Source organism: Haliotis rubra, unplaced genomic scaffold (assembly GCF_003918875.1).
Source record: "Haliotis rubra isolate DU_JTF1 unplaced genomic scaffold, ASM391887v1 Scf1173, whole genome shotgun sequence".
Classification (NCBI taxonomy): domain Eukaryota; kingdom Metazoa; phylum Mollusca; class Gastropoda; order Lepetellida; family Haliotidae; genus Haliotis; species Haliotis rubra.
In genome coordinates, this window is record NW_025765085.1 from 222,200 (window position 1) to 250,100 (window position 27,901).

The following is a 27,901-nucleotide window of genomic DNA, read 5'->3' on the forward strand; positions in this document are numbered from 1 at the left end:
GCAAGCGGCATGTCATAACAATTTACAAAATATATCCAGTCCTGTCGATCATCGGGTGGTCATGCCACCTATATATTTTGAGACATTTCATAACGATGGCTGATTTAAGCTTTTCCATAGGTATCATATTCTTTTACATGTCTGAACATAAACTTTATGACAGAAAGACACGTAAGATGTTCACCAATAGATGAGAGTTATTCAACACACATGAGAAAGCACAAAATATCTTTGAGATGACCCTTGGGCCCGTAGGCAGCACATGCATTTCATGCCAGGTGAGTCGACGGTCCGTCGTCATACCTGGCTAAGCGACCTAATTGCCATCTATAGTCTGATCTATTGTTTACAGCAGCTACCGGGGCGGTGGGGTAGTCTAGTGGTTAAAGCGTTGGCTTGTCACGCCGAAGACCCGGGTTCGAATCCCCACATGGGCACAATGAGTGAAGCCCATTTCTGGTGTCCCCCTGCCGTGATATTGCTGGAATATTGCTAAAAGCGGCGTAAAACCAAACTCAGTCAGTCAGTCAGTCAGTCAGCATCTACAGGTATTTATTCTAAGTTTTGCCCAATTTTACGAGTAAACATGCTTTTCTGGATATCCTAATACGCATCCCACTGAACGCCCAGTTAGGCCGATGTGGGTTATTTCGACATATGCTATTTGTAGTTGTGTAAATGTTATGGATACAGAGTAACAGCCTAAAAACAGTTTTTTCTATTTCCGACAGAACTTTAGTGTCATATATATCACATGTGCACATATCACTTTTGCCTACCAACCATTGTTTCTGTATTTCGTCGTCTGTGACGTCATTAAAACTTGAACGTGACGTCAATGAAGAGGGCAGTCACACTTGCTTTCCGTGTTTTACTGCACAAATGTAGATGAATAAAATGGATAATGCAGAAATTATTACACTCAAGCTTTCGCTCGTTTGATACCAAATGATATATCTTGTAATAAAAATTGTATTACACGGAAGGTCGTTTGGTATCCTCTATTAGAGCAATGGACAGATGTGTTTGCTATAACTACTATATGGTATTGACATGTCCGGCTGTACTTTGCATGTCAAGTTTGGGACATTTACACAATGTGCTGTAAGGTAATACATGACTGCACTAGTGTGAGGGAAACGAAGGTCTACGCAGTACTGGGGCATCAAGGCAGAAGCCAATGCATCTATATTTCCGCTTAATTTGACATATGACATTTGCTGAATGTTTGCCCTTTGTCATTTACTAGATTCTCCTGAAGGTCTCTGCTGGTTTGTATGAGGGGAATAAATGTTCAAAGACAGCTACAGTAACTGGTGGCGCATCTGGTGCTGGCCGGTCTGAAGGAGGTGTCATGGCGATGATGGCATTGATGAGATCTTCTTCCATCTTCAGTGTTGCAATGACCTCATCTGGGAGTTTGGAGGAATTTAGTCCAGTTGGTGCATCTGATCCAGTAAAGGCAGGAAATGATGTTTGCTTGATTCTGCTGTGGTAGCTGGAACTGAACAAACTTGAGTCCCATGGTCCAATCAGTGGTATTGCTGTCAGACATCACAGTTGGAACGCTCAACGGAACCTTGGGATTAGGGGTGACTTGGTTTACCATGTATGGTCTTGGTGTTAGGACACATCTGTGAAACCTCCTCAATGACAGCAGCAGTAAACTCTGAACCATTGTCACTGTGGAAGATAGCTGGTGCACAAATGAACAAGAAGATGTCGACCAACTGATACGCTACTTCTTGGAGGCCAACGGTCTCAGCACATAGAATTTAGTGAGATGGTCCTGACATGGATTGCATGTCAACCAAATCGACTTGTGCTCGTGAACCAAAGTCCTTGGAGATGATGGGGCGAACAACAACGACCTGGGTAGTTGTCCTTTTCCTTTTTCTGTTGGCATTAGATGCAGGAAGACTTGAAGAAACTCAGGGATTCAAGCGTGATGTTGGCATACTTTTTGGTAACTTTATAAAGCATATTGTTTCTACCACCATTCCCTGTTGCAATATGGGCTCTCTGGATGATGCCAAAGGTGTACGAAATATACGGGATCTTCATTGTCTTCTTTCTTTCTAATATACTTCTTCACATCACCGCATTGAAGGACTGCATACTTCTTGGGCAGATAATACTTATGGGAGGACTTCTTTAGTTGATGATTCAGCTTCCAGCAATTCACTTATGGTCTTTAGATATTCATCTCTTGGAATCAATATTCGCTTGTTGGTGTTGTACAATTCATATAGGTGACGTCTGAAACGCAACTCTGTCAGACTCCATTTTGGATATGAACCTTTGCAGGTTATTATTTACTGTTTCTAAATGAGTTCAGTTCTCAAATGAACCAATCTCAAATTTGCTCATCAGCAAAGCCTATAGTTGGCCTTGTAGAATGGACAAACGTCTGAAAATCACACTCCATAATCAGTAAGGAGGAATGTTTAATACAATTACCACAATTACAAAACAAACAAACTTTGCTTAATTGACCTTTTGACTTCAGGTAGCTATTGATGCATTATTGCCCTAAAATGTGTCAATCTCAAATTCTCTCATGAGCAGTAAGAAGAAATGGGCAATACAATTACCAGAATTACAAAACAAACAAACAGATTTCCTCCTTGCTTAATTACCCTTTGATCTCAGATAGCTATTGATGCATTATTGTCCTCAATAAAAGTGTTCAAATTATTGACTTTGTTGGTCTTTCTTCGATCTTCAACGAGAGCTCATGCATACAAGCAGGGAAGAGCTTCAGGACCGGACTATCTCCGAGGGTGCATGGCAACGTCAAGGATAGATAACTTTGACAGATGAAGATGCAAAACGTATAGTTACAAGGACGCTGAAGTTCCGAATTCCAAATTTGTAAAAGAAACGCATAATAAGGGTTCTAATACCGAATACCGAATGTCGAATCTGCAAAAATACAGAACATAAACAAATTCATATTCGGGATTCGAATCCAGAATGTGAAATAAATATTATTCAGATTTGGGATTCGAATCCAGAATGTGGAAAAACATATTCAGAATTGGGATTCAAATACCGAAACCCGAATGTTTAAAAAAACTCAGATTTTAGGTTCAAATATCGAAAACTGTAGTTTGGTTGTTTATGTTTTTAAGTTACCCAGGTATACAACGAGCACCTAGTACATTAGAAGGGGATGAAATAATGAATATTGACCTTGTTCGTCTTTCTATGGTTGACAGATGAAGGTGCAAAGAGTATAGTTACCAGGACGCTGAAGTTCCAAATTCCAAATGTGTAAAAAAAATGCATAGTAAGAGTTCAAATACCGAATACCGAATACCAAATGCCGAGTGCCTAATCTGCAAAAGAAAAATCCCGAATATGAAAAAAAAATCAGATTCGTAATTCGAATCCCAAATATGATTTATTTTTTCGTGATTTGAGTGGCGAATGTGAACAAACAATTCAGATTCGGGATTCGATTCCCCAATGCCCAATCCGAATCCGTTTCTAAAATAACAATTCAGATTGGGGATTCGAATCCTGAATGTAAACAAAATATTCAGATTCGGGGTTCGAATCCCAAATGTGAAAAAAAATTCAGATTCGGGATTCGAATCCCGATTTCCCAATCTCAAATGTGTTTCTAACTTCATGTTGTCGGTCTTGTGTGACTAATGACGTTACCCTTCCATAGCATGTGGAATGTGTTTGTGTCAACATTAAATTCTAGATCCTGAAACCTTTCGGGACGCCCGCGGATCAAAGATAAGGGTGTATAAGGTGCGACAACGTTTCCGTGTTGATGTACATGCGACCACAAGGTGATGCATGACGCGTGCCGGGGATCAACCAGCGTGCTAACCCCCATGCATCTTCCTGACCCCACACAGGGTATGCATGTCAGGCGCTGATGGCACGTTACTTGCCGGTCGGAATTAACACGGATTGATGATTTTTTTGCAAACATAATCTTATGTCACATTGTTAAACAATTTTGCAAATGTATTACATCTTTTCTGTTAAGATAACTAGAGGGCAGTTGTGTACTATATCAGTGAGCTGATGAATGAGTAATGTTTTACGCCGCTTAGCAATAGGGGCGAGACAACAAATGGGCTTCACACATTGTACCCATGTGGGTACTACGTGCGTGTACTTTATCAGTGAGATGCTGAATGAGTAATGTTTTACGCCGCTTAGCAATAGGGGCGAGACAACAAATGGGCTTCACACATTGTACCCATGTGGGGGATCGAATCCGGGTCTTCGGCGTGACGAGCGAACGCTTTAACAACTAGGCTACCCCACCACCCCTGCAACAATATCATTATGATTATCTAGAAGCTTTTCGTGCAATATAGTTAACCCAGCTTACGAAAAAAACCTTTGTAAGATTTTTCATGTACAAATTGAGGGACAAGCGCATGCCTCTGTGTCATCTCACAATACATCAAGACAGACTGTGACTGGATGTCCAGTCTGCACCTGTGTTGGAAGGTTGGCTACGGTCGTTGCTGGTTGAATGTTTTCATCACTGACTAAGTTGGGTTTACTACTTGTACCATTTTATACTGCCACTGGTACTCTATTTTCTACCCCATTGTATTTCATTTGCAATAGTTTGTATTGATTAAAAAACTCAATTTATTTTTCATTATGTTTAATAATTACATAGCATATGTTTCTTGTTTTGGACACTGAATTCTACTACATGCAGTTGTTACCTGTTACTTATTGTTTTGATTTCGAAATCGCCATTTATAATATCTCACAAATTCTCTAAAAAGGGATGACACTGTCAGCTATTTGCTTTTATTTCATTGTTCGTGTTACGCTAGCACAGTGGTTAAAGCAGTTGCTCGTTAACTCCCACCGTCCCTCCACCTGATGTTGTCACAATAGTGTAGATGTAAACCTTTGTTTGACTGCTGTAATTTCAAAATCAAAAGGTTTCACTTGAAGCATTATGACGCGCGCTTGGCCCTGAGCAATAATATGTTCACATAAACGGACATTTCCCACCCAGACGTTTATACTGATACCTCGATGAACGTTTTTGAGCGAGGACGGCCACAAAAAGTTATGCTGCTTAACCTTACATGGCAGGAACTGTACATTTTGTTCAATTCAAATCATGAAAAAAATATCCTCTGCCAAAGAAAGACAATAATTTCTTTTGAAAATTTCATGGTGAATATCAGAGTGACATGAAAATAACTAATGATGATATCAGAGGAGATAGTTTGTATCCTCTTCTCTTTAGAATTTCATGATAAATGCCAAAAACAGGTGAATGCATTAGATCGAGTGAGATCTTGGTTATAAGCAGTTTTTACAATATTCCATAAATCCCAGAACATGAGGCTCAAACGCTGCTTCACACGTTTTATATACATATAGCCTGTGCGTGTGTGTGTGTGATATTTATTTGGTGAATAAAATATTAAGAGTGTAATTCTTTAAAAACTAGTATTGTCACGTATAGTTAAAATATTTTAGATTCAATTACTAGTATTATCTATATATATCTGTGATAACCTAGCTGTTTTACTGTCCTTCGTTGACAGAATTGTATAATTTACCTTTCACTGTTGATATATTTATAACTTGATTTAGTCACGATATGGCTGAAATATTGCTCATGTGACTTAAAATCTTAACTCACTCACTCACTTTAAAAACTAGGTGACCTCGCCTGTGGTAAAACGCAATACTATCATAACGATGTCACGACTTATGTTGCAATGTCGCTCGTTTCCTGCCATCATGGTGCTACGTGTAGTGACAGCTTCCTCACACTCTACATTATTACATCAACACGCAACTACATGTTACAAGTCCGGTATTACTTTACCCATACAGGGTCATCCGATATTGCTGCCTTGCTGCATAAAAGATGGACTGTTGCATGGTCAGGATCACGGCTGTTGATCACTGGAGTGTCTGGTCAAGACTCGATTATTTACAGACCGCCGCCATATAGCTCGAATATTGCTGAGTGAGGCGTAAAACAAAACACACTCACTCACATAATTAACAAGAACAGGTTGCTGGGAACATATAGTCTTACGTACAATTACCACCTCATATGTTAAGTCGGGTTGTGACAAAAGGCAAATGTTGCTGGGAACATATTCTAACCAAGAAAGACCACCTGGCCTATTTGGATGCGTATGGACAACCAGCACAGGTTGTTGGGAACACATTCTAACCCAGAATGACAGCCGATAGATTTGGCTGCGTCCTGACAACCAGCACAGGTTGCTGGGAACACATTCTAACCCAGAATGACAGCCGATAGATTTGATTGCATCTTGACAACCAGCACAGGTTGCTGGGAACACATTCTAACCCAGAATGACAGCCGATAGATTTGACTGCATCTTGACAACCAGCACAGGTTGCTGGGAACACATTCTAATCCAGAATGACAGCCGATAGATTTGGCTGCGTCTTGACAACCAGCACAGGTTGCTGGGAACACATTCTAACCCAGAATGACAGCCGATAGATTCGGCTGCATCTTGACAACCAGCACAGGTTGCTGGGAACACATTCTACCCCAGAATGACAGCCGATAGATTTGGCTGCATCTTGACAACCAGCACAGGTTGCTGGGAACGCATCCTAACCCAGAATGACAGCCGATAGATTTGGCTGCATCTTGACAACCAGCACAGGTTGCTGGGAACACATTCTAACCCAGAATGACAGCCGATTGGTTTGGCTGCGTCCTGACAACCGGCATATCTTGCTGGAAACCACCCCAAGCTGACATCCCAGTGGATCCCACTGATTTGGTCAGATAAGATGATACGAATCCCTAAGCTGTGATATGGAAACAACAAAAGAATTTGTTCCAGTGCATTCAACCTTTTGGCAAAGACCAAGGTTACATGTTTTATTCAGCCAAAGAACAGACACACCACGATTTTAAATATTTAGTGTAATAACTTAGTATTACAATGCCATATCAACTGGAATAGTAAACCTACGATACTCTATCAGATCATCACAGTCAACACTATGTCCCAAATGGATCCCCAAGTTTGAATACAATACAACTATATATTTGCTGGGGAGATACAGCCCTTCTAGCAAGACCAGTCTTATGAAGGTGCTCCCCTCAACCTTCTGAAAATGACAATGGTCTCTCTTTATAGATATATGATGTACGGAGGTCGTATAGCAATACACTCCGAATTACCATACTTGGTGTATGTCTCAAGACACTATCCCCAAATGGATCCCTGATTGTGAACACAATACACCTATTTGCTAGGGAGATATAGACCCTATAGCAGGACAACTGTTACGAAGGTGCTCGGCACGACCTTCTGAAAATGGCAAAGAAATGGTATCTCTTTATATGTGTATGATGTACGGAGGTCGCATAGCAATAGGCTCCGAATTTTCATACTTGGTGTATCTCTTAAGACACCCTCTTGCAAATGGATCCTTCCATGCAGGTAGCAAAGGTACTGTAAGTCCCCATGGTCCCTGGTATGGTGATCTACCTTCAGTTGTTGGCGATCTATAGCCTGTTTTTATATTGTATTGTCCAAATAGTGTTATTAGTTTTAATTGTGATATTCTAGTTGTTTTACTGTCCTTTGGTGACAGGTTTATATAATATACACACTTTCCATTTCAATGTCAAATTTGTTCTCGTCACGATATGCCTTAAATATTGCCGATGTGACGTTAAATATTAACTCACTCACTCACTCCAAATGGATCCCCAAGTTTGAATACAATACACCTATTTCCTTGGGAGATATAGCCCTTCTAGCAAGACCACTGTTATTCGACCTTCTGAAAATCATATATGTATGATGTACGGAGGTCGTATAGCAATAGACACTAAACTCCCATACTCCCATCTCCCACATGGATCCCAAAGTTTGAACACGCTACAAGTGTTCAGTAGGTGCAATCTCGACCTTCTGAAAATGGCATAGTAATGGTATCTCTTTACGTATATATGACACCAAACTCCCACACTTGGTGCATCTCTTTAGATGTCATCTCCCACATGGATCCCAAAGTTTGAACACGCTACAAGTGTTCAGTAGGTGCTCCCTCGACCTTCTGAAAATGGCATAGTAATGGTATCTCATTGATATGATGTAAGGAGGTCGTATAGCAATAAAAGCCAAATTCCAATACTTAGTGTATCTTTGAAGACGCCATTCTCTGCTATAAAACATAAAAATAATGTCGAAACACCAAGGCCAATGTGAAAGTGTAAAAAATGATATAATAATAAATTCTACCATGGCTACGTGAAATGAACGATTTTGATTGGTCAATCAATAAAATTAGACGCTATCAATGTTGGATTAAAAGTTCGTCTGATTTCATGACAGCTTCACTGCGCACGTACACAACACTGCCGCATCAGTTTGACCACCAACATGGCTAATATCAACACAATAGACGTGATGGAAATGCTGATAAAACGTTTATTAAAACTCAAAAAATACAATTATTATATGATTTTTCCTCCACAATTATTAGGGAACCTCACTATCATAATTATTACCTTCTATAATGAAAATATTCAAACTCAGTTACAATACACAGCCCTAAACATAAACAAACAATATATAAACATGTAAATCAGAAAGCCTTGTAAATTTCATCCCCATCTATACAAAATGTGTAGCAAATCCTTATTAAACATTTACCTACCTGGTAAATGGTATATTTGTTTCCATTTAGAATCATAAGAATGGGAAATTCGCAAGATAACGGTCAGGCGAAACACAACATTTATGCCGCTCACACTCAATCATGCCCCGTTGCATAGTTCAAAAATACATGTTAAAAATTGAACCACCAGAATTCTGCTCTCTGCCAGCTTCCCCACAAGGCTGTCACTGCTGGTGATCTATGTTCGTACACTTTGAATAATGTTTGTCCACAATCCAGTCCCAAATGATGAAAACAATGTTCCAAGAAATCCCAAGTTAGTCGCATGTACACAAAGCAGCACTGTCACTCTTTTCGTCGCGTGCCGGGGTGGAGGCACCTACAGCCTATGTAAGTGAAATCATGATCCACACTCGCTGGTCATACAAATCATCCAATAGTTACAGGTCGTAGGTCGATCAGAAAAGGATCTATTCTTCGATTCTGCTGGGTTCGGATTCGACAGTCAGTCAAGTATTTTCCACTGTCACTCAAAATATAAACACTGGCTGTCCGCCATTTCAAACTGTTGCGTAACTGTCAACAACTACAGACTGCACTTCCAAGAAAAATAAGTAGGTCAGACGATTCCATTATAGTGTGGCCAGGGGGTTAGAGTAACACGTCACGCAAAACAATAGGCTGGTTTCGGTCGTGTGGAGTTGGGATTATATAAGCCAAGCTCTTGGGTATTATATTATTGCATTGAATAAACAGTAGTTAGTTTTCTTTGGACCGAATATTATGTATGTTGCAATGTTTAAAAAAATACGAACGGCACCTTCCACTCCCTTTACAGACGAGTTCAATTCGCCTCTCGCACCATGCCGGATTTCGCAGTGTTTTCCGTGGAAGGAAGGAGTTCGATTTTAAATTGGTTATGGAAGAATGGAGATAAACGTATTGTGTTGTAAAATTAGATGAATGTTAGGCAGAATTGTTCTTTAAAATAATCATTTGAAACCTCAGGCTACGCGTTCGATTCCAAATGAAATTGAGAGACTATCAATTCTGCCTAACATTCATCTAATTTCCGAAAGCAGGACGTTTATCTCCTAAATAATATTACCTGTTTCATAGAATAAGTGTACCTTTGCGTCGATGTTTTAACACTTTAGCTTTCTTTTTTCAAACACTGCTCCAAAACCCATCCTAAAGACCAATGATCCTCTTACATTTCGTTTTGTTAATTATTTAATACTTTTCGGAAAGAAGGCGTTTACCGTGGAAATGAGTTAACTTCATTCATTATGTTCATTATTAATTGGGATTGTCCTGATCGGTCCTCGGACACGGAGGAAGAGTTGTTTTATTTGCAGATATCGTCACCAGTGTAACACTTCATGCAGTCGTTTGACCACTGTAAGAGCTACTGTACTTTCCATTCTATGTGTCGTTTAATGTGCTCATGCGATCGACACAGTGAGTAAGTGAGTTTTAGTTTTACACCGCTTTTAGCAATATTCCAACAATATCACACAGTGTACCCATGTGGGGAATCGGATACGGGTTTTGGGCGTGACGAGCGATAGCTTTAACCACTTGGCTACCCCACAGCCCCCGTTCAACACATATCCACAAGCAACAGAACAGTACATCTTCAATCGTGCGTTTGCCAGCATCTACAACGTGTAATGTCAGATCTACTTGCGGCATCTTGATAGGAAATGTATCATTTTAAACCACGTACAAGCAATTACATTTCTGCAGGAAATACGGCATATCTCGGGAAGGCAGATTGGCCTCATTGTTGTCTGTCAGGAAGCCGCTATGAGTTTAGTTTTCCGTTGACCTCTTGACTTCCTGCCTATCATACACACGCAGTCACCAGAGTCTCCAACCGTCCACAACACGACTTACAGCTTCTTTGAACCTATATTCTATTTGTCAATATGGCGGGTAAGAGTTTTACTTGTTTGAGTGGCATTTTAGAAGTTGAGACGTACAATATGGAACAAGTTTTTATGGATAACAACTTCTTTATTTCGTGAGTGCGACGTTTCGATACAGATTTATGCTGTGTATAACAATGAAACAACATACATTGTAATTGACAAAGGAAACAACATAATTGCCATAATTGGTTAAGCAGTAAGCTGATGAAGCCAGTGAGTACACAGAGGATAGTGAATGGAAGCCAGAGATGTATAAATACAGGAGTGGTACAATGAAGGAGATGTTTATACAATAGGTGCGATGTTTATACAATAGATTGGGTACTCACTGGCTTCATCAGCTTACTGCTTAACCAATTATGGCAATTATGTTGTTTCCTTTGTCAATTACAATGTATGTTGTTTCATTGTTATACACAGCATAAATCTGTATCGAAACGTCGCACTCACGAAATAAAGAAGTTGTTATCCATAAAAACTTGTCCCAAAGAGTTTTACTATAAAACAGCTGCTGGTCTTTCACGAAGAGTGACGAATTCATATTTGGTTTCTGAATTACCTTAGTTACATGCACATGGGTAATGCATGCATCTCGTATTGATGGGAGTTGTACTGCATGCACTTCTGTCACCGTCATACAGTATACACACATGTGTGCATTGAATGTTCATGACTCCGGAAATATATTCTACAATTTATCATATGTGAGTGAGTTTTGTTTTCGATCGTATTTAAACTAAATTCACTCACTCACTCCGTCTGAAACGATTGTTCTTCAGACATATCCCCTTAACTCTCCAGTGCCCCGTGTGCATGTATCATGTATACAACATTTAACCTGTGTGATGACTATATGCTGCCTGACGATGTAAGGGTTGTCTCCCTTAGACTACCTTGGATAATTCCATACTGCACTTTTGTGCAAGTGGAAGATTAGCTTTTCACACAGATCATACAAAATAGGCAGTGCCATGTTGACTGCTTGTATCCCTGCATTAGGATTTTCATTCGTACAGTTTACAGACGAAATACTAAATTTTAAAATTAAGATGAAACGCACGTTTTCCTATTCGTATACACGATGACATGTATAAACCAAGAGAGCGAACCTGACCACGTCATTTCGTTAATCACGTGTAACCCAGATCGTCACGGTAGCAGTAGCAGTAGTAGTATGTATGTATGTATGTATGTATGTATGTATGTATGTATGTATGTATGTATGTATGTATGTATGTATGTATGTATGTATGTATGTATGTATGTATGTGTGTATGTGTGTATGTGTGTGTGTGTGTGTGTGTGTGTGTGTGTGTGTGTGTGTGTGTGTGTGTGTGTGTGTGTGTGTGTGTGTGTGTGTATGTGTGTGTGTGTATGTGCGTGCTTGTTTGCGTGCATGCATGTATGGATGGATGGGATGTATGCGATGCGAGCGTGCGTGTGCCTGTGTGTGTGCACCCATACAGCGTGCCTATTTCACTCACTGTGTTGTGGTTGTATAGCTTCAGCTGACAGTTCCTGGCCATGGGACCTGATTGACGCAAATAATGCAGTCTGCTGTTAAAGTTGCATAAACGCTGCATGGCTGGGTAATTTGCTCTTTCAAGGTTATTTTCAAAGAACAGTTTGAATAGGTAATGTTTCAACAGCTTGAATAGGCAATATTTCAACAGTTTGAATAGGCAACGTTTCAACAGTTTGAATAGGTAATGTTTCAACAGTTTGAATAGGCAATATTTCAACAGTTTGAATAGGCAATGTTTCAACAGTTTGAATAGGCAATGAACTCTATGTAGACAAACTAAAAGTGCTAACCCAACAATGAGGCCAGATATTTCAAATTGGACAGTTCCCAGATTGGTGAGTTTAGGGTCATATGTTAAATCTTGTATGAAGACTGACCCACACAACTATAAGGGATTGGTATATATAATTGGTAGTACACGTATATCTTAACATTATATCCTCCACGTATTCTAAGCTTACATCAGGTTTTAGCAACAGCTGCGAGCCCTACTTCTTCGTTCAGGTGTGAGGTCGGTATCTGGCAGTCTGCCGCTATTCATTATACATGTATTTATTAACAGGGTTATCGCAACTTTGGACGCATCTGGCGGAAAGGGCGTTCACCAGTCTAAGTAAACTTAGGCTCAGTATTATTTCGTTACACTGCTATACTGAGTCTAACAAAACCTTGTGGAAGGTCGCGTCAGGTAACCTTTTCAGTTGGGCAATCAGAACACAGCTTACCAAATTGCGAAAGTTGACATTCGCACATACCGTTTGAACTTTTACCTCGAAAAAGTTTTGTACCCGAACGATTCCGAATGCTATTTCCCGTAGTGATACACATGGAGCACGCCAAAACCGTGAGTAAACAGTCGCTGAAAATAGCGTTTTGTCAGTATTCAAGGATGTCAGATTGCGGAATTATTAGCTAATGATAACCATGTCAACAGAAACCCAAAAGCGTATCCTGCAGGTCATATATCTGTGTTTAATGAGGGTTTTCATTTGTTGCGAGATCATTTTGTGCGACCAGGGAAGAGTAAATTCATTTTGTAAGTCCCGCCGAACCCTAAATAGTAGCCATTGTCTGATTGGTTAAATCCGTTCTGTCGTCTCGCGTTTGATTGGACTGTCATAGGTCGCTCAAAGGTTACCCGCGCGACCTTCCACAAGGTTTTGTTGTACTCAGTATAGCAGTGTAACGAATGATACTGAGCCCAAGTTTATTTAGACTGGGGCGTTCACATCTGTGGCAACAAAGTAAATGTGTTGCCTTGATGTTTGTGGATGACATGTCAGGTGTTGCGGACACAGCTCTGGGTTTACGGAGGAGAATGAATGCTTTAGGGCTATTTTGTAAGCAAACAGGGATGGTGGTTTATCTCAGAAATAAATAAGGTCGTGATCTTTAGAAACTCTGGGCCCCTACGTACCTATGAACAGTGACAAACACTCATTCACTGCTCGCTGCTACCAGAATTAACAGTATTCATGAAGGCAATCATGTTCTGTTCCAATTATGGACATTTTGGGAAACATGATGTTTCCAATTTTGGACATTTTTGGAAATATGATATTTCCAAATTGGAAATTTTGGGAAATCACAATTTTTTTCTTGTGCATGTTCTGACAATATTCTTCTGCTATTTCAGCTAAAGCAGTGTTTGAAAATATCACTGGTGAGTACTGCATGACTTCGAAAACGATTTTCTAATGATGACCACCATGAAAGTCTTCATATTGACATACTCCATGCAAAAGATTCAGTAATCCGGACACATGTTAATGCGGGCTATTTGTATTGCTTTCACTGTGTTATAGCACAATAAGTTGTGAAATATGATTAACTACTTACATAAAAAGCCTTTATATCTGGAAAGAGTCCCATGGTTTATATCTTAATTTACTCTTTGTCCCTTTAGATGCAACAAGGACGTTGATACAGTATCAAGACGCAAGAAAACATGTTTCGACGTTTTATGAAAGATCAGCCCTAAAAATACTGAGAAGAACTGGATCTATATTCATCAAGGGAAAATCAGGCTCAGGAAAGTCCAACCTTGGTCTCAGGTTACTGGCGCATATCAACTCAGAAACTAAACGGACGCCTGTTGTAATCACATCTGCCTCTCAGTGGAATACCATTCCAAAGTCAGGAAAAGAAAACTATATTGTCATGTTGGATGATATATTTGGTTCCAGCAGTATGGTGCAAACACGTGTTGATGAATGGCTGGGAAAGTTCAATACCATGTGGCCATTCATAGAGACAGGAAGAATCTTCATAGTCTTAACATCAAGGCCTGAGATATATGACCAGTGTGCAAAACAACTAAACACAACCATACTTATGAGAAACATGAAATGTTTAACTCTGCACAAAGACGAGTTTAAGCTAAGAGAGAGTGAGAAGAGGAGATTTTTGAAGTTGTTTTGTGGGAAGTCTGGTTTCACCAAGGAAGACGTCCAGGAGATAGTAGAGAAAGCTGAGCCGCCCCTTGGGTTTCCACAATGTTGCAATTTCTTTGCCATCAGCAGACGAGCACAATCAAATGGCAAACATTTTTTCTTGAAACCGTATGAGTTTATCGCCCAAGAACTAGACATCTTGGAAGAGAGCGACCCTTTTGGGTACTTTGTGTTGCTGCTTGTGATGATTCATAATGGTCGATTGGGATCAAATGAGTTGGACTCCATCCGACCATCAGAGGACTTTCGTAAGGCAGTTCATGCTTTGAAAGACATTTACAAGCTGCCATGCATGCCATCACGCATCAACATAAGACAGAAAGCTGAATCACTAAGCGATGTCTATCTCATACATTGCAACAAAACTTTCCAGTTTTGTCATCAATCAATATTTGATGTTTTATTTCTGAAAGTGAGTCAAAAAGATCATTCAGTTTGTATGAAGATATGCCCAGCCCGTTTGTTGGTTGAACATGTGAGAGCACAAAAACAAGAACACCTTTCTTCAACCAGTGGTATGTTAGAGATCCCATTCGAGAGCTTTGGTTTATTAGCTGATAGAATCACTTCAATACTGTTGTCAGATGAGGATATTGAAGTACTTGACCATCAGTCATTACGAGAAACATGTTTCGTCCAGTTCTTGTTTCACAAATGGTGCAAAGATGTTGCTGTATCTAAACTGTTCAAGGCCACTTTCAAACACGTTTTGAAGGCAGAAGTGCCCAATCCTTGTAGAGAAGGTGAAATGATTTCATTGTTTGAATGTGATAGTATGCTGTCGTGCATGGCATTAAAGGGAAACACTGAGCTTACTTATACCCGTTTCTGAACAATATTTGAATTCCTCAGTGCTTCAGCAGGTGCTTGCATGTGCCATATTTGGCTGCAAGCATCAGCTGTATGATATGCTAATGGCAATGGGAGTACAATTCAATGACGATTGTTTCCGAGCATTGTGTGCCATCCAAAAGAAAGATATGGATATAGCCAATCATGTTGTGTTTTCACCAGATGTGCAATATTTCAAGATGCCAGATTTTACCAACTTGTTCACAATTGCTTTTCTGAATCACAACCCGCAGATGGCAAAACTTCTTCTGAATCCCGACCCATTGCACTTGCCGATCTTTAGTGCATGTGTAAAAATGCTATTTCAGGTTTTGGAAGAGCTGTCTTATTCACAGAGCAGCATGTTTGAACTAAATGACTATAGAGATGAAGCATACACTACTGTCATTGAGGGGCTATTGAGGACGGGCTGCAAGATCGACCCAGAATCCCTCCTACTTTGTGCAGCATGCCATGCAACAGCAACAGCCATGCGGTGTATATTTAAGGTATGCCCCCTCATTAACGTGAACAACATGCTTTGTGAAAACACTGCTCTTGAACTGGCGCTAGTTTATGGAGGAGCTGAATGTGTGTCATTACTTCTGAACCACGGTGCGGAAATATCTGTGACAGAAAAGAAATCATCAAAATCAAGTGTGTTACATATGGCAGCAAAGTCGAAAAGAAGTAGTAAACAGAAACTGGAAATGATGTTTGCAAAAATTGTGGCAGATCCAAAAACTACTGATGTTCACAACCAGGCAGGCACAGATATGCAACAAACAGCTATCGACATAAACGGCAAAGAGCGAACGAAAGACATTTCAATCCCCATGAGATTAGAACATTTAGTAAATAAAATAAATCTGTACAAACAGACACCACTTCACGTGGCAGCCGCTGCTGGAAACGCAGATTCAGTTGAATTCTTGATACGTGCTGGAGCTAGGATAAATGATCAAGGTGATTTTAACATGACCCCACTTCACATGGCCATGATGGTAGGTCATGCGGAGTGTATCACACACCTTATAGAAGCAAATGCATCTTTGGGAATTAGGGACGAGTTCCAAACCCATCCTTTAGACATAACATTTGATAGCAGCATCAGTTCCTTGAAGGCAATTGTTTCAACTCTGAAAACAAGCTTAGAAAACAATAGAGAACTCAGTGGTCCCTTGCTCATAGCCGTTCAAAATAATGAACTAGACAAAGTAAAGCTGCTGTGCGGGAATGGAGCTGATGTGAATTCGAACTTTGCTGATGGAACTCTATTACATCACGCAGTTGAGACAAGTGATATCGACATGGTGATGTACCTATGTGAGGAGGGGGCAAGTGTTCATGCCATTGATATTGATGGGCATTTCGTTGTTCACAGGGCAGTCACGTCAGAAATTGAACCAGTGGAAAAACTGATGTATCTACTTGATGAGAGACATGCACCTGTTAATGTTGAAGACAGAAGCTATAAACAAACTGCCTTGTTTTCAGCGGTGTTATCAGGAGATGATGAAATTGTCGAACTTTTGATAGAACGACAGTTCAATCATATGCATACCAATATCCATGGCTATTCGGTTCTTCATGCACTCTGTCTTCAAACGAATTTCAATGAATCCGTTTTTAAAGTGTTGTTAACATTTGATCACCAATTTCTGAACATCCAGTCTAATGAAGGCAGTACTGCTCTTCACATACTTGCAACAAACGACAATGCATATGGCATGAAAATGTTACTGACGAGAGGCGCTGACCACTCTATTCAAGACGTTGGCGGTATGACCCCATTTCATGTTGCTGCGTTGTGGAGTGTTGATTGCCTACAGCTTCTGCTCCATTTTGAGGCAGACCCGCACATCAAGGACTCCAAACGTCGTACTGTACTCCACCATGCTGCAAAGGCAAGTAGCACCAGTAGCCTGGAACACCTCGTTACATCAAAACTAGATTTAAATTCGGTTGATGAAGATGGATGGACAGCAGTTCACTCGGCTGCGGAATATGGACGCAGAGACAACATCAAATTACTGTTGGACAACGGTGCTGATCTGTACTTTCAGGACAATCAAGGGAGAACAGCCCTCCATGTTGGGTGTGAAGAAGGGCATTGCCAAGCTGTCGATTTACTTCTACAGACAATGTCAAACCCGAACGTACTGGACGAAAGAATGAGATCGCCACTTCATTTCGCTGCAAGAAGGGGAAGTAGCGACAATGTGAAGCTCTTGCTAGACAAAGGAGCAAACCCTTTTGAGAAAGACCTGAAAGGGAGAATACCACTTCATCTAGCTGTCAAAACCAATGATAGTCAATGTGTAAAGTTGTTGATCGCTGCGAAATCGGATGTATGTGCTGCTGATAAAAATGGCGACTCTCCTCTTCATCTTGTAACCAGAAGGACTCCCAGCTCCAGCTTTGAACTGCTTCTTGAAAACGGTGCCAGTTCCAACATTCAGAATAATGACGGAAACACGGCACTTCATCTTGCAGTTTCCAGGGGATTAAACAAATACGTGAAATGTCTTTTAGAAAACGGTTCAAATCCATGTGTACAGAACCACACAGAACAAACGCCATTACAGGTTGTTACTAAAAGGGGGAATCAGGACTGTGTCCGTCTTCTGTTACAATATGGCGCCAATGCCTCTGTGTGTGATACGTAAGGAAGAGGCCTTGATCACTTAGAACTGAAGTCTTTACAACTTACAAGTTAAGTGCTTAATAGACTCACTCACCTAATGAATACAGTATGCTTGTTTGTAGCATTGATGAAATTAACGAAAATGCCTGAAATAGTGACGTATCTGTTTGACGTGAGACAATAACTTCCCATTGTAGCATCATGAACCCATTGTAGAACTGTCATATTTTCAGCAGGGAGATCAGGAGATGATGAACTTGTGGAACGTAGGCCAACATTTCAATAATCTGTATACATATGCATGTGGATATAGCTCGACATAAGAAGATTGATTCTAAGGAAATTACATCAAATCACTTTTACTGTATTTGTGTGTGTGTGTGTGTGTGTGTGTGTGCATGTGTGTGCATATGCGTGCGCGTGCGGGCGTGCGGGCGTTCGGGCGTTCGGGCGTTCGGGCGTTTAGGCGTGCTTTGTATCCTCTATTCCATATTATTGTTTTCTTATATGACAAGGACCGTAAACCGGTGGCTTGTGGTATTTAACACTACGTAACCGGAAATGAATAAACATGTGACTGTACTTATCCTGGGCATGATGAGGGCTTGATAGGATAGCTACCTTCATTTATCATGTGTTTAAAGAAATGTGACTGAAGAGCTTTAACAATTATTTTGTAATTGTAGCTAGATTTGCGGGATGTCACAACAAAGCTCAGTATTATCTGAAGCCTTTTTGTACAGTCCGGTTTTGCTATACCTTGATAATATTTTATGTGAGTGTCCCTCCGTGACATAATTCGTTGGAATTAGGATGTACTTTATACACAACCTACGTTTTCGTCAAGCAAAGGTGAGAACATCAACGAACTTTTTAACTGGAGAAAATCACAAATCACTCGGTTGTCTTCTAAGGGTATAATGGCCAGTTTTGACGAAGGTCGTGTAAGAGACAAGTTTTGTGAAAAAAGGTGATTTCACTAAAAATCCCTACGAACGTATAAAAGATGACAGCCGTCATATAGTTAAGAAAGGACTAAACATTGGCAGCATCATCCATCAGATAAGCGCCATACTACTTTCTTCAACGTGGTTTGGGGGCGATGGGCTAGCCTTGTGGTTAAAGCGTTTGCTCGTCACAAATGTTATGCAGACAAAGTAAAGTATTGGATGTACACACAGGTTGTACGCGCATACCACCATAAAGGCATGTATATTGTTATAAATACATCAGTCAAGAGTTATTTTTTCCACTCTGCATTTTAATTATTATCATAAAAATATGGACATCAAAACGAAAACAATCTTTCTTTCCGGTTAACTGTTACCTCTGCCACAATGAGTGATTGAGTGAGTATGGTTTTACGCCGCTTTTTAACAATATTCCATCAATATCACAGCGGGGGACACCAGAAATGGGCTTCGCACATTGTACCCATGTGGGGAATCGAACCCAGGTCTTCGGCGTGAAGAGCGAACGCTTTAACCACTAGGCTACCCCACCGCCCACTGCCACGATGAGATGTGCTGATCTCACACAGTTTAAACAAAAGATGTGCCTTGTATTTCATGTTGGAAATGTCTACACACATAGTAATACATACTTCATGATATAGGTGACTTTCAAAATATCATAAAAGGTGAAAAACTATATATATTTGTGTATTTATCGTTCACGATGTTTGTACGATTTCCTGCGCAAGCAGCGGATTCCGGCTGAAAGGTAGAGATATGGCCACTTTGTTGTGTAGAAAAATAGGCATATTGTCACTGTCACTGAGGAATATCTTTATCATCATTCAACATTAAGGTGAAACACCATTGAAGGAAATTCTTCAGGCGTCTTCCTTCATTTACGTGATTTGCAAATTAGCTTTTGGTAGTGGTGTAATACACTTCGATCGTGGAACGAAAGAAGCGATATAGAGCCGTGATTATCAGCAAATCAGGATCAGTGATCCATCAGGGTTATTGCCTAACTCTACCCTGACTTCACTAAATACTGGATTGTGATTTGTTAATTATAGTTATATACCTCTGATTTTCCAACACAGTGTGTATTTTAAAAAAAAAATCTTAATAAACCTTTATTCAGATTTAGATGAATCTATAGTTTCATCGAAAAATAATCGACAAGAAATACCCTTTGCCCAATATGTGCCATGGAGGCACTAGCAATTTATTGAATTTTAAGAACAGAAGGTGTTGTGCATGAGTATCAATGTATAAAATGCGCAGGGTACAACATGTAAATATTGAATAATTCTTTTATTGAATTTCATTGAATAAAATATGTAAAATGTGCATTTCTATGAATCCTTGTTTGTAACCACACACACACACGCACGCACGCACGCACGCACGCATGCACGCACGCACGCATGCACGCACGCACGCACACACACACACACATCCCGGACGTAAAACAAGATTGAGAACAATCTCACACGCACCCTTTTAAACTCAAAGTGGATTTCACTGACATGAACAAAGACATGCTACCTTTGCACCACTTAAAGGACACCAACCCGACATCTTTCTCAATACTCACGGCCACAAATATTGACCCATTTCATATACCCATAGCAGCACCCACAACACCCAACTGGCACCCATCTCAGGACCCACGACGATCCAAGTTAGCAATCCCTTCCTCCTATATTTCCTGTGTAGATGTATTCAGTCTACCTATGTTAGTTAATGCTGTTGCTATAGACCCAAGGACCAAGCATGCTCCTGAAATGAAGAAACAAAACAAAAAAGTTATCCTGAAAGTGACTATTTAAACGACCTTTACACAAATATCCAATACTCAGTTGAGTTTCTGTGCATGTTGAAAACAGGAGATCCTTCTTTGTTTGTAGATTACTGTCACAGATTGAATACAAGTTATGTTCCATATGTACAATTGTCATGAAATCACGATAGGACGAGACGTCTGTCTGTCTCTTTGTTTGTAGATTACTGTTACAGATTGAATAGAATTTATGTTCCATATCTACAATTGTCATGAAATCACGATAGGACGAGACGTCTGTCTGTCTCTTTGTTTGTAGATTACTGTTACAGATTGAATAGAATTTATGTTCCATATGTACATTTGCCATGCAATCACGATAGGACGAGACGTCTGTCTGTATCTTTGTTTGTTGATTACTGTTACAGTTTGAAGTTATGTTGCATATGTACAATTGTCATTAAATCACGCTAAGACGAGACGTCTGTCTGTATCTTTGTTGGTTGATTACTGTTACAGTTTGAATAGAAGTTATGTTCCATATGTACATTTACCATGCAATCACGATAGGACGAGACGTCTGTCTGTCTCTTTGTTTGTAGATTACATAATTAACATAATTGGCTAGGCAGAAAACTGATGAAGCCAAGCTTTAATTATGTTGTTTTCTTTCTTACACTGTTACATCCAGTATATATATACTTCCCCCTTCTTCATGTTCTATTATGCTTATTCATTCGTTTGAATAGAAGTTATGTTGCATATGTACATTTGCCATGAAATCACGATAGGACGAGACGTCTGTCTGTATCTTTGTTTCGTAGGTTGCTTTACATCCCTACCGAGCTGCAGGTAAGATTTAAAACATTCGAACCACACCTGCAAAGACATACGTGTACTCGTATATTCCACTTCCTTTGTATAAGGTGCCTGAAAAAAAATCAAAAGCCAATGATAATAATTTACCGATAGAACGTGAGAATATTTCAGTATACGGGTAACATCAACTCAAGATACTTGCAACACTTCATTAATTCAACAATTATTTTACCACTCAACATCTGCTATTTCCCATACTACTTTCTTTGGCAACAGCATCGTGACCTCGATCTGCACGGAGCTCTCCTTCTGTTGTTAGTAGTTTGTCCTTCTGATAGTTTAGCGAGGAATGCATACTCAAAGACGAACACAAATATTTTTCAAAGCAACCATGTCAATTCTTGTGGTAAAATTGTTTCATCTTCCTCGGGCATTAGCTGTCATCCCCTCGAGATTGAAAACTGAGAGCCTACCCCAAGGTTATTATATAAATAAGAAAAGATATGAGCTACCCATGGGTATAACATACTGAGCCTTTAAGAGAAATGGTAAACAGCTGTGAAGCGATGAAATCAGACATACGTGTATAGATTCACTTGAAACATTATCTCTCCATGATCACATGTGACATATCCCTGATGTACGTACTTGTTATAGGAGGTCCCAACAAGTGACCAAGCCCGCAGAAGAAACACACGATTCCATAGGCAACGGCAACGTGGGGCAAGCCAAGCAGATTTATGATGATTGGTCCGATGAGAGTATTAATACCTTGACTGTACGTCGCATAAAAGTAGCTGAAAGCCAGCTGTGACATGTACGAAGATGAACCAACGGTAAACAAGAATGAAACTGTTCCTGCTAAACCCGATAGCCCAACTTGTAGCAACACGGCATCTATATTGGAGTCTGAGGCTGCTATCCCCGCAAATACCCGTGAGAACATACTCCCTGCTCCCATAGCAGTTAGGAGACTTGCAGCCTCTGAAGGAGATCGTCCTTTGTATTCAGCGTAGTTCGGCAAATGGAACACCCAAGCAGCTTCTCCTAGACTCCAAAGCATAATGCTCAAGCTATACACGACAAAAGGAAATTGTCCAAATATGTGAAATGTTTTACGAAACAGAGGCCAGTTAAAACATATCATTTTCCGAATGTGTTTGGTTTCATTTAAAGAAGTCGATTCTTCAAATTGTGTCGTGACTTGTGGTTGATCTTTAGAGCTGTCTATTGCCTGCATGTGCCTCGTGTGAGCTTCGTTCACCAAAGAAAGCGACGTTTCGTCAGACTTGGACATATCAACTATGTCATCAGTTTGAACTGTCTTCACGACTACGCGTTCTTGTTCCTGTTCATCGTCTAATTGATATGGTCTATCCGGATTCACTGGCCTTAGTAACGCACCTGCCACACACATGTTGAACCCAATACCTCCCATTATCAAAAATGTTCCATGAAGGTTATAGTGATGTAGAAGATACTGACAGAGTGGACCTCCCACAAACAAGCCAGCTCCAGATCCTGTCATACAGATTCCGTATGCTGCAGGCCTTCGTTTACGGAAGTACTGTCCTGGTATCACCCCGATCACATTTCCCCCAAGTCCTAAACCTACACCTGAAAATACATTAGACAGAGGAAAACGATTTATGAATACCAAAGAAAAAGAAAAGAAACTTCACATGTGTTACTGTATGTCCCAAAAATACATTCTGGTTTATGGGTGCAGTTTATGTACACTAATATAGAACAAACTTTATGGATAACAACTTTTTATTCGTGAGTGCGACGTTTCGATACAGATACTTGTACCGTTGTCAAGCATAATGGAGCATGAAGAAGGGGGAAGTATATATATATACTGGATGTAACAATGTAACAACATAATTAACATAATTGGCTAGGCAGAAAGCTGATAAAGCCAAGCTTTAATTATGTTGTTTTCTTTCTTACATTGTTACATCCACTATATATATACTTCCCCCCTTCTTCATGTTCCATTATGCTTGACAACGGTACAAGAATCAGTATCGAAACGTCGCATTCACGAATAAAAAGAATACTAAATCTAGTTGGTTATATAACCTCAGGTGGTCTTACACATTTCTACTGAAATAGAGCAAGTGACCTATAATGAAATCAAGGGGATACTAAATCGAGTTGGTTATATAACCTCAGGTGGTCGTACACACTTCTACGGGAATACAGCAAGTGACCTATAATGATCTCAAGGGGATACATCCGTCAGTTCATTATAACCGTGTTCGTTATAAACGTAGTAGTTGTGCATGCGAGATGGAATAGGCCGGGCATTGAGTGTGCGAGATGGAATAGGCAGGACATGCAGTGTGCGAGATGGAATAGGCAGGACATGGAGTGTGCGAGATGGAATTGGCAGGACATGAAGTGTGCGAGATGGAATAGGCAGGACATGGAGCGTGCCAGATTGAATAGGCATGACATGGAGTGTGCGAGATGGAATAGGAAGGACATGGAGTGTGCGAGATGGTATTAGCAAGACATGAAGTGTGAGATGGAATAGGCAGGACATGGAGTGTGCGAGATGGAATAGGCATGACATGCAGTGTGCGTGATGGAATAGGCAGGACATGGAGTGTGTGAGATGGAATAGGCAGGACATGGAGCGTGAGATGGAATAGTTAGGACATCGAGCGTGCGAGATGGAATAGGCAGGACATGGAGCGTGCGAGATGGAATAGGCAGGACATGGAGTGTGCGAGATGGAATATGCATGACATGGAGTGTGCGAGATGGAATATGCATGACATGGTGTGTGGGAGATGGAATAGTTAGGACATGGATCGTGCGAGATGCAATAGGCAGGACATGGAGTGTGTGAGATGGAATAGGCAGGACATGGTGTGTGCGAGATGGAATAGGCAGGACATGGAGCGTGCGAGATGCAATAGGCAGGACATGGAGTGTGCGAGATGGAATAGGCAGGACATGGAGCGTGCGAGATGGAATAGGCAGGACATGGAGTGTGCGAGATGGAATATGCATGACATGGAGTGTGCGAGATGGAATATGCATGACATGGTGTGTGGGAGATGGAATAGTTAGGACATGGATCGTGCGAGATGCAATAGGCAGGACATGGAGTGTGTGAGATGGAATAGGCAGGACATGGTGTGTGCGAGATGGAATAGGCAGGACATGGAGCGTGCGAGATGCAATAGGCAGGACATGGAGCGTGAGATGGAATAGTTAGGACATCGAGCGTGCGAGATGGAATAGGCAGGACATGGAGTGTGCGAGATGGAATAGGCAGGACATGGAGTGTGCGAGATGGAATATGCAGGACATGGAGCGTGCGAGATGGAATATGCATGACATGGTGTGTGGGAGATATAATAGTTAGGACATGGATAGTGCGCAATGGAATAGGCAGGACATGGAGTGTGCGAGATGAAAAAGGCAGGACATGGTGTGTGCGAGATGGAATAGGCAGGACATGGAGCGTGCGAGATGGAATAGGCAAGACATGGAGCGTGCGAGATGGAATAGGCAGGACATAGAGCGTGAGATGGAATAGGCATGACATGGAGTGTGCGAGATGGAATAGGAAGGACATGGAGTGTGCGAGATGGAATAGGCAGGACATGGAGCGGGCGAGATGGAATAGGCAGGACATGGAGCGTGCGAGATGGAATAGGAAGGACATAGAGTGTGAGATGGAATAGGCAGGACATGGAGTGTGCGAGATGGAATAGGAAGGACATGGAGTGTGCGAGATGGAATAGGAAGGACATGGAGCGGGCGAGATGGAATAGGCAGGACATGGGGTGTGTGAGATGGAATAGGCATGACATGGAGTGTGCAAGATGGAATAGGTAGGACATGGAGTTAGCGATATAATGAGACAGAAGCATGATGCTTCAGTTTGATGAACAAATATCACCAGTTCACACTTTAGTCAATGTTTAACATGAAACTCAATTTAGTGTATCACCTCTTTCCAAACAACATTCAAATGCTGTATAAACTCGCTCAAAATAGATTATAAAGTAATCATGGATTTAATGTCAATGGCATCCCTACCTGCAACAAAGCCATATGTGAGTAGTAGGCTGATCACAGTTTGGCAGAATGAGGCTACTAACATTCCTAGAAGCATCAACAGACCTCCTGTCATAGCTGTGAGCCTGGCACCAAACCTGTGTTGAACAATGCCAGCAATGGGACCTGTATATACCAAGAGGGTTAGAGTGAGTGAGTTTTAATTTTACGTCACACTCAGCAATATTCCAGCTATATGGCGGCGGTCTAGACCAGACAATCCAGTGATCAACAGCATGAGCATCGATCTGTGCAAATGGGAACCGATGACATGTGTCAACCAGGTCAGCGAGCCTGACCACACGATCCTGTTAGTCGCCTCTTACGACAAGCATGGGTTACTGAAGATAACCCGGACCTTCACGGGTCCCAAGAGGGTTAGAACGTGTTTCGGTAACATTGTACGATGTACAGGAAATCTGTTGTGTCTTCTGTACAAGGTTATCTACTTTGGACATTGAAATCATTCAAACAAGTTTATGGTAAACAAAATTACTAATGTTGATATATAACAACTTGTACAACTATCACGACCATGCTTTGATTGCATTAGCCTAATGGTTAATACCATACTCACTCACTCACTAAGTCACGAGAACGTTTACATTTCGTAATAACTGATTTTCATTCTTTCCACGATTAGTGAGAACATCAGCATGTTCGAAGTTTTAGTGAAAAGAAATACATGTTTTTGAAACCTCAGTCCGACTCTATTTAAAAAAGAATGATTTACCATTGCTTAGTAACAAGCCGTATTTACCCATGCCAGGTGCATAGGATGGCTGCCTGTTTTAGATAAAATACATATACGAACCAAGTAAAGTGTATGTTCCGAAAAGAGTTGAACCAATCCACGAGGTTTTCGTAACATCGCCGTCTACTTCTTCCATTATTGCTATATTTATAACTCCTGTTGAGTACGTGATGATTCCAGTTATGAATTGGATGCTGAAGACGGCCAGCAGCGCCACCCAGGCGTATCCGTGGTCAATGTCACGTGTATACGCCATCTGTGATACAAGAAACAGTTCTCCCTTATGTGTGACCCCTGTATTTAAAGAAATTATTTCCATGGTCAATATCCCGTGCAGGATCTCTGTATATAAAGCATAGTCAATGTCTATTGTATAGGTCACCTGTATATACATATGTGATGCGCCACCCAGGCATATCCACGGTCAATGTCACGTGTATACGCCATCTGTAGATACAAGAAACAGTTATCCCTTATGTTGGACCCCTGTATTTAAAGAAATTATTTCCATGGTCAATATCCCGTGCAGGATCTCTGTATATAAAGCATAGTCAATGTCTATTGTATAGGTCACCTGTATATATATATGTGATGCGCCACCCAGGCATATCCACGGTCAATGTCACGTGTATACGCCATCTGTAGATACAAGAAACAGTTATCCCTTATGTGTGACCCTGTATTTAAAGAAATTATTTCCATGGTCAATATCCCGTGCAGGATCTCTGTATATAAAGCATAGTCAATGTCTATTGTATAGGTCACCTGTATATACATATGTGATGCGCCACCCAGGCATATCCACGGTCAATGTCACGTGTATACGCCATCTGTAGATACAAGAAACAGTTATCCCTTATGTGTGACCCCTGTATTTAAAGAAATTATTTCCATGGTCAATATCCCGTGCAGGATCTCTGTATATAAAGCATAGTCAATGTCTATTGTATAGGTCACCTGTATATACATATGTGATGCGCCACCCAGGCATATCCACGGTCAATGTCACGTGTATACGCCATCTGTAGATACAAGAAACAGTTATCCCTTATGTTGGACCCCTGTATTTAAAGAAATTATTTCCATGGTCAATATCCCGTGCAGGATCTCTGTATATAAAGCATAGTCAATGTCTATTGTATAGGTCACCTGTATATACATATGTGATGCGCCACCCAGGCATATCCACGGTCAATGTCACGTGTATACGCCATCTGTAGATACAAGAAACAGTTATCCCTTATGTGTGACCCCTGTATTTAAAGAAATTATTTCCATGGTCAATATCCCGTGCAGGATCTCTGTATATAAAGCATAGTCAATGTCTATTGTATAGGTCACCTGTATATACATATGTGATGCGCCACCCAGGCATATCCACGGTCAATGTCACGTGTATACGCCATCTGTAGATACAAGAAACAGTTATCCCTTATGTGTGACCCCTGTATTTAAAGAAATTATTTCCATGGTCAATATCCC

The 27,901-nt window shown here is 40.7% G+C and overlaps 2 protein-coding genes across 2 annotated transcripts; one reads left to right on the forward strand and one right to left on the reverse strand.

Moving 5' to 3' along the window:
• The first annotated feature begins 10,274 nt into the window (after nt 1–10,274).
• On the forward strand, nt 10,275–18,442 carry LOC124258523 (serine/threonine-protein phosphatase 6 regulatory ankyrin repeat subunit C-like). Its single transcript, XM_046692600.1, has 6 exons — nt 10,275–10,578; nt 13,736–13,762; nt 14,006–14,800; nt 15,137–15,225; nt 15,713–15,892; nt 17,216–18,442. Exons 1-6 carry the CDS (start codon nt 10,572–10,574, stop codon nt 18,050–18,052), a joined length of 1,935 nt encoding a protein of 644 aa, XP_046548556.1. The 5' UTR covers nt 10,275–10,571; the 3' UTR covers nt 18,053–18,442.
• Nucleotides 18,443–20,411: 1,969 nt separating this feature from the next.
• On the reverse strand, nt 20,412–26,669 carry LOC124258476 (monocarboxylate transporter 2-like). Its single transcript, XM_046692566.1, has 5 exons — nt 26,480–26,669; nt 25,648–25,791; nt 22,234–23,202; nt 21,646–21,696; nt 20,412–20,765 (listed from the first exon to the last, which is right to left on the reverse strand). The coding sequence occupies exons 1-5, from the start codon at nt 26,553–26,555 to the stop codon at nt 20,686–20,688; spliced, it is 1,320 nt and encodes a 439-aa protein (XP_046548522.1). The 5' UTR covers nt 26,556–26,669; the 3' UTR covers nt 20,412–20,685.
• Between the last annotated feature and the right edge of the window lie 1,232 nt (nt 26,670–27,901).

What these genes read in the sequence shown, in the direction of transcription:
- LOC124258476 (XM_046692566.1), bottom strand. Translation starts at nt 26,555, where the DNA reads ATGGAAGAAGTAGACGGCGATGTTACGAAAACCTCGTGGATTGGTTCA. An exon ending in CACATATGGCTTTGTTGCAG is followed by an intron (nt 23,203 to 25,647) that starts GTAGGGATGCCA and finishes ATGTATTTTCAG; the next exon opens with GTGTAGGTTTAGGACTTGGG. An exon ending in GTACACGTATGTCTTTGCAG is followed by an intron (nt 20,766 to 21,645) that starts GTGTGGTTCGAA and finishes TCTTCATTTCAG; the next exon opens with GAGCATGCTTGGTCCTTGGG.
- LOC124258523 (XM_046692600.1), top strand. An exon ending in AGTGTTTGAAAATATCACTG is followed by an intron (nt 13,763 to 14,005) that starts GTGAGTACTGCA and finishes TTGTCCCTTTAG; the next exon opens with ATGCAACAAGGACGTTGATA. An exon ending in CCGACCATCAGAGGACTTTC is followed by an intron (nt 14,801 to 15,136) that starts GTAAGGCAGTTC and finishes TACTGTTGTCAG; the next exon opens with ATGAGGATATTGAAGTACTT.